This window comes from Motacilla alba, chromosome 1A, assembly GCF_015832195.1.
Source record: "Motacilla alba alba isolate MOTALB_02 chromosome 1A, Motacilla_alba_V1.0_pri, whole genome shotgun sequence".
NCBI classification, from domain to species: domain Eukaryota; kingdom Metazoa; phylum Chordata; class Aves; order Passeriformes; family Motacillidae; genus Motacilla; species Motacilla alba.
Window position 1 is genome coordinate 35,419,069 of NC_052031.1, and position 12,481 is coordinate 35,431,549.

The 12,481-nt window shown below is 43.0% G+C and overlaps 1 protein-coding gene across 2 annotated transcripts in view; it reads left to right on the top strand.

The window, feature by feature from the left end:
- The first annotated feature begins 3,633 nt into the window (after positions 1–3,633).
- The window catches only part of TBC1D15 (TBC1 domain family member 15), a 35,147-nt gene continuing 26,299 nt past the window's right edge, over positions 3,634–12,481 (top strand). The window contains exon 1 of one of the 2 annotated variants that reach the window (XM_038154094.1): positions 3,634–3,766. In XM_038154094.1, the coding sequence (XP_038010022.1) occupies positions 3,743–3,766 (24 nt within the window). In that variant the 5' untranslated portion in view covers positions 3,634–3,742. Of the gene's footprint in view, positions 3,767–3,900; positions 4,425–12,481 lie in introns of those variants that run through there. The other variant, XM_038154095.1, reaches the window with a different exon arrangement.

Here is a 12,481-nt window from a genome sequence, read left to right on the forward strand (position 1 = left end):
TGGTCTGTGATAACCCAGAGTAGCCTAGAAAAATTGTGGGTTGCATCTGTCCATGCAAGGCTTGGAATACATCCATTTCCTATGAGGAGAAATAAAGATCAAAGGGAAAGATATTTTTAGTACTGTTTTTCTTTGTTCCTCTGCTGTGGGGTTGTTTGTGCAAATTAAGCCTGTGATGGAAGGACTTGACAGAATCTGCACTTGTCTTGTGTGGGCCAGGTTTTCATGTGGTTGAGCATGTGGGCAGCTGACACTTCTGAATACAGGAAAGTATCTTGGAACTCTGCTGAAATAGCTGTGTGAACAACAACAATAGCAGCTGCTGCAGCTTTTGGCACAGCAGTAATAGCTATGCTTGCAGCTGTGACAGCAACAGAAGCCACGGGAAAGCCAGGAACACTCTGGCTGCATGCTCAGTGCTGGCTGGTGTGCTGTGACCACCTTTTATGTGACAGAAGTGTTAGATCAGATGGTTAATTAAAATCCAACAAAGAGTGAGCCCCCAGGCTAAAGATACCCTCCTCCTTAGATTCCCATCTGTGTAGTGTGTGAAAGGTGGAACTTCAGCATAGAGCTACAGACTATGCCATTGTTTTCTTAAGGGGCTTATGGAGAAGGGAGAGGGATCTGCTAGCACCATGTCAGCCTATGGAACTTGCTGTTGTGTATCATTCAGGTTTGTAAAGTGCAATAATGTAATGCACCAATAATGTAGGCTGGGAAGCAGCTTTGCACAAAGGTATCTGAGTGCCAAAAACAGTGCACAACAAATCAGTCGTGAGCCAGAAAATAAAGCCATCCTGGGCTCCATCAGGAAGAGCACTGCCAGCAAGCTGAGGGGTGATGATACTTCCTCAGCCCTCTTGAGGGAGTCCTGGAATGCTGGGTCTAGTGCTGGATTCCCTGGTAGAAAGGAGACACTGACAGCCTGAAGTGAGACCTGTGAAGGGCAATCAAAGGCAATTACAAGACTGGACCATCTGTCATACAAAGAAACGCTGACAGGTGTGAGACTGTTCAGTCTCTAGAAAGCTCAGAAGATCTTTTCAATGTCTAAAAAGAGATTATAAGAGGAAGTAAAGAAAGCAGAGCTGGTCTCTTTAGTAGTATTCAATGACAAAATGGACCCAAACTGAAATACAAGAAATTCCATTTAAGCATAAGAAAATCCTTTGGCATTCCAAAAACAACCAAACACTGATGAAACAGCTCAGCTGAGGAGGTTGTGGTCTGTATATTCTTGAAGATTCTCAAACCTCAAACTTTATAAAGCCCTGAGCAATCATTTGTGATTTGCTCCGGGCAGGAGGGTTGGTTTAGATGATCTCTAAAGACTCCTGCCAACTTGAGCCTTTCAGCAGTCCTTTGATAGAGAAACCTGATAACAAAGAGTACTTTTGCTCCTCATCTTGGGTAAAGCATGAAAGACAGAGTCCAGAGAGTTCTCTAAGACTAAGGCATCAACCAAGCTGTGGGCCCTAGAGACATATGGCTATTGATATTGAAGAGAGAGAGATGACTGCCAAGAGAATCTGGAGGAAAGAAAAACCATTTTGTCTGTTAGCTGCCTGCAATGATAAAAAGAGATTTTAATTTGGATCAGAATTAATGGCTATGCTAGAAATATGGCAATGAGTCATGAGATAAATATGTATTTATTGACACAATTTCCTACAAAGAAACAGAGGCTTTGATTCAATATGCTAATGATCAAGTCCAAGACAGGAGAACTAGAAGCTGGCAATCATGCTAGTGAAGAGAGCAGACCTCAAGGAGTCATTGTGCATTGTGGCTTGGCTAACACAGTTGAAATGTGAATCCCAATTTTGAGCTTCTCCTAGGAAAGAAACCTTGACAAAGTAGTTTCATTGAAGAGCCAGAACGAGGAGATGCAATGGAACTAATCAAAGGGAGTCCTCAGCATTCGTTGCAAATTTCAGGGAGGTTAGAGAAGAAAAGAAAGTGCAGAGGGAACAGGATTACAGATGGGTGCGAAAGTAATATATGATTATATTGCAAGGAGTAAGAAACAAAGGAAAATGGTAGGAAAAGGAAAGGATGAAAATGAACACATGGAGACCAAATGAGATTAAACCAATGTGGAAGATAGCTAAAACACTTGCACCCGCTCAAAGCAAATAATTTATGGTGATGCATTTTTAATGTGTAGCCTTCTCCCTTATATTCACCGTGACACTAAGTTGTGTTCTTATTAAATATAAACAAAAAGAACCACCAAAGTTAACGTGTCCATTTTTGGTACACTGATACAGCTTTCCAGACCTAGATATTACCACAAGAAATTGTGATCTGACTGTGTTTTTATTTGATTTTCTCATCTTTATGCATGTTTATATACAGAGAGTCACAACAGGCTTTTCCAACTTTGAAGCAGATCAGCATTTGTCTTGAAAATTGCAAATCTGGTTTTCCAAGGTAAGTATGGTATGGGTATTAATCTAACTAAATGGGTTTTAAATTCAAAAATTCAGAAGGGAAATATAATGCCACTTTATGACAGAAATATAAACCCCCAACCAACCCATCCCAAAACCCAACAAATTATCTTTGCTCCTTCAGAGAAGCAAATCACTTTGCTGCAAGCATCTCATTTGTCTGTTTCAAATAAACAGTATTTGGGGATATACTATTTGCTCAAAATGTTTTACGGTATTGTTGGAATATAACCATGTCTTAAAAACCATCTTTATTATGTTTCAGACATTACGTGAAAACCAATTTTTTAAAAGTAATACCACACATAATACACTTTTCCAGATAAAGAAGACCAATCAAAATCCATTGACTTTTGCAGAATCCTTTCAGGCTTTATAAATCTATACACATATGAAAGCTGAATATTTGCTAAGATGGGTGAGATTGTAATTAAGATCTACCTTTGTCCCTTGATGTGTTGAATGCATTATGTGTTAAAAGCTACCATCTTGAAAGCAGTGTCTTTTTCACTAACATTAAAGATCTGGTATTGGGGCAGCTTAGTAGTGCCTGTGGGTACTGTGATATTAACATTGAGATCTTATAGCACCTTCCAGTACCTAAAAGGGATCTGCAAGATAGCTGGAGAGAGACTTTTTGCAAGGGGATGGAACAGTAAAACAAGGGGGAATGGCTTCAAACAGGGAGAGGGTAGGTTGAGAGCAGGTACCAGAGAGAAATTCTTCGCTGTGTGGGTGGTGAGGCGCTGGGACGGGCTGCAAAGAGGAGTTGTGGATGTCCATCCCTGGCAGTGCTCAAGGCCAGGCTGGATGGGGCTTTGAGCAACCTGATCCAGGGGAAGGTGTCCCTGGCTGGGACTAGAGGATCTTTAAGGTCCCTTCCAAGCCAAACGATTCCATGATTCTGTGACTGGACAACAGCGGAAAGAGAAAGAAAATAACTCGAAAGAGTATGATGCATGTTTTCTATCAACTATATAACATTGCTCAAATTATAATCGCAATCCGCCGCGGGGCCCGGGGCGGGGCCCTCGCCAAGCTCCCTGAGGGCTGCGCGCGTGCCCGGCTCCAGCCGGAGCGGCGGGAGCGCGGCGGGAGCGCGGCGGAAGCGCGGCGGGAGCGCGGCGGGAGCGCGGCGGCCGCGCGCAGCCCTCGGAGCAGCGCAGCGCAGCCCGGGCCGGCCCAGCGCCGTGCGCACGCGCGGCTCGCAGCAGTGACGCTGTTGTTGTGGCGCGGCGGGGAAGCACGTGAGGAGTGCGACGTCACCATAAACACTCGTGGGCAACATGGCGGCGCCGCCGAGCGGCAAGGTAACGGGGGCGGGCAGCGGCGGGGCCGGCCTCTCCCGCCTCTCCCCCCGCCGGACGCGCCGTGTCGGGCGCTGAGTCGTCCAGCTGGCGGGAGTCGCGGGGAGGGTGGGGGGGGTTGGGCCGCTTAATGGCCGGGCGGGCGCCTTTTCCCCTGCCGTGCGGGTGTCGCCTCACGGGGCCGCCTCTCCGGGTACGTGCCGTCCTGGCCTCGGGCGGGCCGCGGCGGGCGCTGGCAGCGGCCGCGGGCCCTCTGCGCCGGAGGCGGTCGCGGCCGGCGGGCGGAACTCGGGCCCTTCCCGCACCTGCCGGCCGGGCGGCGCCCCGCGCCTCCGCGGCAGCTCGGCTCTGGCCCCGGGGCGGCAGGAGGCCGCTCTCCGCTGGGGGCGGGCACCCCGCGGCCCCGCTGGCTCTCCGCCGGGGGCACACGAACGCGGCTTGTCTCGTCTACGTGTCCGAGTGTCCCGGAGCTGCTCGTGGACGGCGGTGGCCTTTCCCCCGGCCTGCGCGCTGGTAGTCTGTGGGAACCTGGCGTGTGTGCAAAGCCTTATCAGTCCTATACTTCAGTAATTTAAAAATTTTTATACGCCGCGGATTCTTGCCGAGCGTTCCGGAGCGAAACATTATTGCTTGACGGGGACTGAGCTCGCAGGAGGGGGAGGTACAAGCAACACCCACCGTTTCCCTCCGCCCCCGCCAACCGATACGAATTTTGTCCGTATTGGTTTTTTTTGTAGAAATGGTTTTATTTCATGACTCTGTCTTCTGAAAGCGTTGCCTTGCCGTGCGGTGTTCTCGAGCACGTGGATCTTTTATTTAGGATTTAAAATCTCAGTGTGGTGTCCGATTGTATGTAGTAGCCATGGTGAGAGTGTGGCAGTCTGCGGTTTCACTTTTCCAGCACAGGACAGAAGATGATAGTTTCAGTTCACGCTGATCTCGGCGTAAGAGAACACACGTAATTAGCCACGTCTGCGCTTCCCCGAGGGTGCTGAGGAGTGTCCTTAGCTATAGCACGAAAATTCCGTCGAGGTGTTGAAAGCAGATCCCTTTCAACCAGAATTGTTGGAGCAGGCAATTTGTGGAGCTCGAGGTTTTGCAATTTTATTTTTATGTTCTTTACTGTTGTTAGGTGTGTAAATTAAAGATAGCCATACTGTTCTCCCAGCTGTTTCTAGCTATGCACATCCTGGTTTTATGTATACAGAGATGTTTCTTTTTTGGTTTTATCCATTTTAATATCAATACAGAAGCTTATTGGATGAAGGGAAATATTTTAATTTTTTAGGTAAATATTTTAATATTTTAATTTTTCAGGTTGTTTTTTTGTTTTCCACTTAGGCTTTTATCAGGATCTTCCTCAGGATGTCTCTCATGAAAACAGCTGTATTATGAGGGATTATGTGAGATGCTAGAATGAGTGTGGATTAGTTGTTTGTAAATTTGCTGTGTTTTAATTGTTCCTTTCCAAGAGCCATGTTTGCCTGAGATTAAATCTCTAAGGTGTTGCAAAACTGTTTTAGTTATGCCACATCCACAATACCAATGCAACTTGTTAATGCAACTTCTAATTCAATAACATTCTTTGCCATGTCTCTTTTGACATAGAGGAAAAATGGCAGTTGTGTTTTCTCAAATTTTATGAAGTGGCTGGGCAGGTTTGATGTTTGACTGCTCTCAGGGGCAGTTCCATCCTCTGTATTTCCCCACCTGTGTGTTGCACTATTGCTTTCTTGGGCGCTGTACTCATTAGATCCGTTAGTGATTAGATCTAGCAAGCTGAAATAACACATACAACTCTGCTTACTTTTGTCTGGGTTAGTTTTCTATTGGGAGCACATTGGACCATAAATTGTTTCTTTCAGTGGCAGCAGGATTTTGGGAGAGCTTAGAAACTAATAAAATTTCACTCCAGGTGGAATAAATGCAGTGTAGGTTGGTACAGACCCAGCATTCTCACTTCAGGCCTTTTGCACTTCAGTGTCTTTACAAGCTGTGGATGTCATAAGTCGAGTGCGGTGTTCCTTCTGGCTGTGCAATTTGTTGTAGTGGGGTGTTTCAGGTGGTAGCTTTCTGAAAGATCAGTAGGCATTACTTTGTGGGGTGCTTTATTCTCATGTGACAGATCTTATCACATGAAAGTAATGTATTTTAATGTATGTGCTTTTTTCTGCAAAATATTACATAGAAGGTTCCTATGGAAAGCACATGGCAGTGTATTAAGCAGCTGGGATAACCTGCATTATTTCAGCTTTCACAAAAACTTGTTTTAGCAAACCATGTATGACTGTGGTTTCTGTTGCATTTTTACCCTTTGCCTTTCTCTTCTCTGATGCAGGTTTTTGGGGTTTTGGGGAAGTTTGATTTGTTTAGTTTGTTTTAATTTTAATTTTATTTCCCAGGCATTATTAATATCAGTAGATTCAGAATCCAGCTATTTCATGTAGTCTCTGGTTTCTGCTCCATACAATAATGGGATATGAATTATAAATGTGGTTATCTCATATACTACTTTACTTGGACTTTTGTCCTGTGATTTTTTTTTTTCCTTGCTGGAACCTCTCACGAGGTTCTTATCAGTGTTTTTCTCAATATGGATAGTTAACTCGGTTCAGGAAAAGTTACTGCAGTTGAATTCTGGAGTCGTGACTCAGTCTTTATAAATGACCATCTGCCCTAGAACAGTGTCAGCCTCAGATTTTTGCCCTTTCTTAGAGTTGCCAGTTTTTTTCTGGAAGTAACTTGGTAATAAGGTCATTTGTTTTCAGAGCTTTTGACTTTACGCAAACAGGTATATTTATATATTATACTTTATGAAAACAGGTACATTTTCTTTCTTTTTGTTGCTTAGCAAATGGCAGTTTGTTTATTGTATTCAGAGAACTTAGTCTGGATTCACCCTTATAACAGAAAACCACGTTAGAAAATGTGCTAAAAAGTTGTGTATGGGGAGAAGTACAAGCTTCAGTTTCAGTCTGTCAGTATACAGGTGATTGTTGCAGCTGATCTAAAGACAGTAATGATACTTTTTTAATGTTCTTGGAGTTCACAGTATCTTCAGCACATGGGCTGTTAGATCTTTCTCAAGTTACCAATTGACACATGGGCTGTCAGATAAGTTATTTTTCACTCGCTTGTGCTCTTGCTCTTGGAGTTAAAGTTTCAGAGTGTTAACTGGCCAAACATCTGAGCTTTATCTTTAAGCTCAGATGTCTGGTCACTTCAGCAACTAGGAGTGTTCAAGGAGCACTGTAGCTATTACTAAATAGTAGTGGTGTTAGTGCTGTATGTTTGGGGAGGGGATTTGTGTTTGCAGTGGAAGTTTGGGGTTCTTTTTAAATTTGGTGTTTTAAAATAGCTTTGCATCTTTCAGGTATTTTGTTGGCATAGATAGAGTGAATTATTTTAGATGTATATCTGTTCTGTGGGATAGGCAGTGTCTTGCTCCACCTTCCACTAGTTAAACGTGAATGCACAGAGGCTCCTGTACTGTGCATTGTTATTAAGCATTTGATTAAAAACATTTGTAGTATCTTTTTCAGCCTTTATAATTTACTGTGAATGCAATCATAATTCTTTTTAATTATACTGTACTTCACGGGTTTTCTTTGTGAACAGAAGACTATCTCTCTTGAATTTAAGGCTTTAATATACTTGAATGCAAAACAGTTCAGTGATATTTCTGAAATTTCTGTATTTTCTTTTTATTTTCTATTCATTAAGGATTTCTCTTTGCAGAAGTGCTTACAGTAGGACCAGTGGGTTACTGCCTGAAGCTCTTGCTCTCAGTACCCTGAACAGACTGATATTTTCACTGATACCCTGCTATTGTTGCATGAGTAGCAGAAATACCTTGTGGTTCAAGAAATCTTCAGAGCACATGAGGCAGAGCTTGAAATATGTACTGTGGTCAAGTAGAAAACTTTTCTTACGTAGTTCCTGGTGTTGAGAGCTTTCTCATATTTGTCACAACATGAACAACATTTGTGGGATTCTGTCCCTCTCCACCCCTCCCCTACTTAGAAATTGTGTGCTTTTAAGACTAGCAGGTGTGAAATTTTACTTTCTTGGGAAAAAAGTTGATCCACAGGCTCCGCAAACAAAAGGCATACAAGGTTCAACAAGGCCAAGTGTGAGGTCCGTGGGGCAATCCCAAGCACAAGTACAGTCTGGATGGAGAATGGACTGAGATGAGCTTGGGGGAGAAAAACTTGGGGTGTTTGTGGGTGAAAATCTCCATATGACTCTAATGTCCACCTGCAGCTCAGCCAACTGTGTTTTGGGCCATATCAAAAGCAGTGTGGTCAGCAGATCGTGGGAGATGATTTTCCCCCTCTCCTGTGCCCTCACAGGACACCGCTTGGAGTACTGTGTCCATCTCTGGAGTCCCCACGATAGGCAGAGATCCAACGTAGCAAAGAGGGCTATGAAGATGGTCAGAGAGCTGGAGCACCTCTCTTATGAAGGAAGGCTAAGAGAGTTGGGGTTTTTCAGTCTGGAGAAGAGAAGGCTCCTGGGACACCCTGGAGCACCCTCCAGTACATAAAGGGGGCTTACAAGAGAGCTGGAGAGGGATTTTTCCCAGAGGAATGTAGTGATAGGATGAGGGGCCATAGCCTTCAGCTGAAGGGGGAAGCATAGATTTAGATTGGATATCAGGAAGAAGTTCTTTGCTCTGAGTGTGGTGAGACACTGAAACAGATTGCCCAGAAAGGTTGTCTGCTCCCTGTCCCTGGAGTTGCTCAAGACCAGGCTGGATAGGGCTGTGAGTCACCTGGTCTAGTGGAATGTTGCCTGCCCGTTGTGGGGGGCTTGCAGCTAGATGATCTTTAGAGTCCCTTCCAACCCAAACCATTCTGTGATTGGCATTTTTTTACAATTCGAAGGCCAGATGTTGTAGCATATCTTCTGTGGAGCAGAAGATCATGTTGATCAAGTTAATGTCGGCTTGGCACTTTGTGGAACACTCTAATGTATTGGCACCTAGTCCTTGGAAACAGACTCTTGATGCAGCAGGTACTTCACTGTGCCCAGTGACACTTTAGCAGCAGATGTGTGAGTAAGCTTTGGGCAAACATCAGCTATTCCAAAGAGGAAGATGGAAATTCAAGCAGTATAACACAGACTTTTATATTGAGTTATATTTCTTTTTACTTAATGCATCGTTCTAAAGTAAGATGCTTTCTTTTGTGGGTGTAAGGTCACTTAGGCCAACCATTGTCTAAATTGAATTAACGTTATTGGCCTGTAATTGTTTCTTTACAGTGTTGCATTTTTTGTTGTTTTCCTTTCCATCAGAATCTGAAAATAAGGTGCTGCACAGTGCTGTATCTGATGTTGATGTTTGTGGACAGAGCCATTTTTCCTTAATTTGAAGTTTGCAGAACATTTAGACTTTTCTGCTCAGTCACTTTCTTATGAACAGTCCTGCTTGCTGTTTCAGCTGTTGAATCCTTGGTGAGGTCCTCTACCTGATTCCCTAACATGAGGCAGAAAATGAAGTAACTGCTATCAAAAAGTTGTTAATATCAGTGTTTACACAGTGCCATAGTTAGTTACTTACTCCAGAGCAGTGGCTGATTGACTGTGTAAGAGCTTCAAACTGTGTCTGTTATGAGATGCTGGGTGGCATTTTGGCAGAGCAGTGCTGGCCTCAAGCTGTACTCTGTGCAGAAAAGGGGAGTGAGTGGGGCACACTCTCCAGAACACAGGGTGAGAGTATGAAGTGTCTGAAACATGGCACAGACTAGCTGGGAGAGTTGCAGTGCTTCTCCTTTCTCTCAAGTATTCTGTGTTTGACAGGTTGTTGGTATGTTACAGACGTAGGAACAGGAGATAAAAACAATCAGTACCCATGATGACAGCTAATACTTAGGTGCTCAGCACAGGCAGGGTGGAAAATACATGGGTGAGGATGGTAGGACCATCCTGTTCTGTGGTAGCACCAGATCTTAGCTCTCCTTTTATTTGTTGTCTATGCTTCATTGTCTTAGGGTGCAATGTTGTCATCTTTCACTAGCGGGTAGCACAGGGCTGTAAATTGCTATCAAATGGCAAGCATTAAATCACAAGGCTTTGCTTGTATTCTGTCGTGTATCATTGGTGGCGGTGTAGCATCCCAAAGGCCTTTTGCTCATACATGTCTTTAGCAATAAAAATGCTACAAACATTGCCTGTTTGCTGCTCGGTATAAGCAGAATAATAGAAATATGGAGATATTCATTGTCTGTGCTGTGTCCTTATGGTATTAAGAATGATACAATTTATTTCTCAGAAAATGTTACTGGGGCAACAGTGGGACTTCAGAAACCTATTTTTTGCTGGACACGAACTATAAATACTTGAAGAGTTTTCCAGAACCTTAACTAGCATATGCCATGACATGTAAACTGAGCCTACATCCTGCTACTTCCATCTGTTTTTTTAATAGTAGGTGGATAGACAGCTATTGCTTTGTGCAGCTTTCCTGAATTTTCTGCTGTGATTCCCTGTTTCTGTAGACCCTCACTCAGGGTACGAGTTGGAATAGCTGTTGTCTCTGTGTGGTACAGTGCTTTCAATGACTGATCAGATGAATTGTGAATTTGCCTTTGACCTCTGTAGCAGCCATGGAAAAAAAAGAAACAGGTCAAAGTGCTCACTAGCATTTGGAAACTTGCATAAACTATTAGCTTTTGGTGGGATTCTGAAACAGGCAATGGGTCTAGTTTTCATTCAATAGAACTGGACAAATAAATAGGCTGTGAATTGCTCTTGTACGCTGTCAGCATGGACTTCTTGATAAGCAGGAAAGACTTATGAGCATGAACTTCTCGGGTACATCTTATTTCAAACTTGAGACTTTAGGATTAATTACAAGTAATGCTTAAACCATAGTAACTTTTTTCCTACTGTCTCCATGATTTTCTTAGAAAAAAAGTTGCCAGCTGAATGCTTTTACAGTCTTAAGTTGCCTTAAGTAATGCTTATGATTTGAAGTATTCGAGGAACTTAAGGATACCACGGATGGATAAATCTGCTCTGCACAGAACTAGCTTTAAGCTAGTAAAATGTCTGAAAATCTTTCAGTGATTCCAATGTACAGCCACAAGATATAATTAAAATTTATTTGAAATCAAGTTGTTTTCAAAGTTGTTCAGCTCCTGTCACATTATATCTTCATTTGCTTTGGTTGTGTTGGTGTGTGCTTTGGATAAACACTCTTCTTTTTTTCATTTGTGTTTTTGTTGTGGAACCAGCAGAGTCTGGCTTTCATGTAGGTAATAACATCTAAACCTGTGACATGTGCTTCTCTGTGGGCACTTCAGTAGATGTTCGCAAACAGGTACATAAGAAAACGGAACAATCGCTGTTTAAATCTGTAGTGAGGCCTGTCATTGCTGCACAGCTGTTTTGGCCTCGAGCATCTGAGCAACACAAACGGCTTTTCTTCCCTGAGATTCTGTTTCAGGGACCAGTGGATAGACTGCAGAACACAGAATTCTTATTAGCTGGATGGGTAGAAGAGCTGTAGTACTGGGGTGAGGGATACCTTTGGGATTTTATTAAAATCCTAGGGATGTGTCAACTTATCTAGTGACCTGTGGTATGCACTTATCAACATCAACTTGTCTTTTTTTTGTAATGGACTGAGTGATTTTGTGTAGATTTAGGGGAAGAGTGATTGCTCTAATCATATGAAAACAAAACGAAAGATGGAGCTTGTCTCTACCTTCTTACCTTTGTAAAGGAGCCCATGATGAATATGTAAAATAGTGAATAGTACAAAACCAAGGTGAGCCAGTAGTGTGTTTTCCGGTCTTGTAATACAAAAAGCATAATGGACTAACTGAGTAGATAATATTCTTTAAAACTCTTGAATTCTTTCACAGGCCTTCCTAGTTCACTAAAGGCTAAAGATTATCAAGATTTTGAGGAGGTTAGGCTGCTTTCCTAGGCCGGAGAGGTTGACAGATAATACAGAAGCAGATTTGGGTTGGGTTTGGAGCGGTTTCTTCAACAGCTAATGAGGGGGCATCAGTCTCATTATCTTGTCCTGCCCATATCTAGTTCCTTCTACTCTCTCCATATGTAGCAGGATTTCACTATGTAGTTGTTGCATGCAGACCTTGCACAAGTCCTTGGTATTTTACTGATGCTTCAGGTCATCCTCCAACATTTGCTGCCTTTTTACATGTTCTGCAGTAACCTGCTGCTTAGGCAAGAGGCAGTGTGTGAAGCTATTACTTAGTTTTGAAATCTGTTTTCTTGAATGCTTAAGAGGTCCAAGTGTGCTGACTCACCAGGCGTTTCCCTGAATTGGGCTGCAGAGGCCCTGAGCAAAAACCTTTGTAGGCCACATGGTGTGTGCGATTGAGCTAGCAGTGTAGTAGCAGTTGTCTACTACTAATGGATTGGGTTTTATTCAAATCTAACTATTGGTACACTGTCTTTCAGTTTGATGCTTTCCTTAGTACTAAATACTTGTACATGTAATTTAGCATTACTTTTCATCTTTAAATTGATTTTGAATAGCTTGTCAGTGTTGCAGTACCAGAAAACAAAAATCTGTAACAAGCTATGTTTTACTGTAAAGTACTGTAAGAATACCTGAGAGCATTTTTTAATTTTCAGCTTGCTAAGAACATTGTGTGAAATATAGGCACCCAATGTAGCTAATTTTCAGGTGCTACCACTATGGAATTACATTTCCAAACTCAGTTTGTTCAAATGCATTTA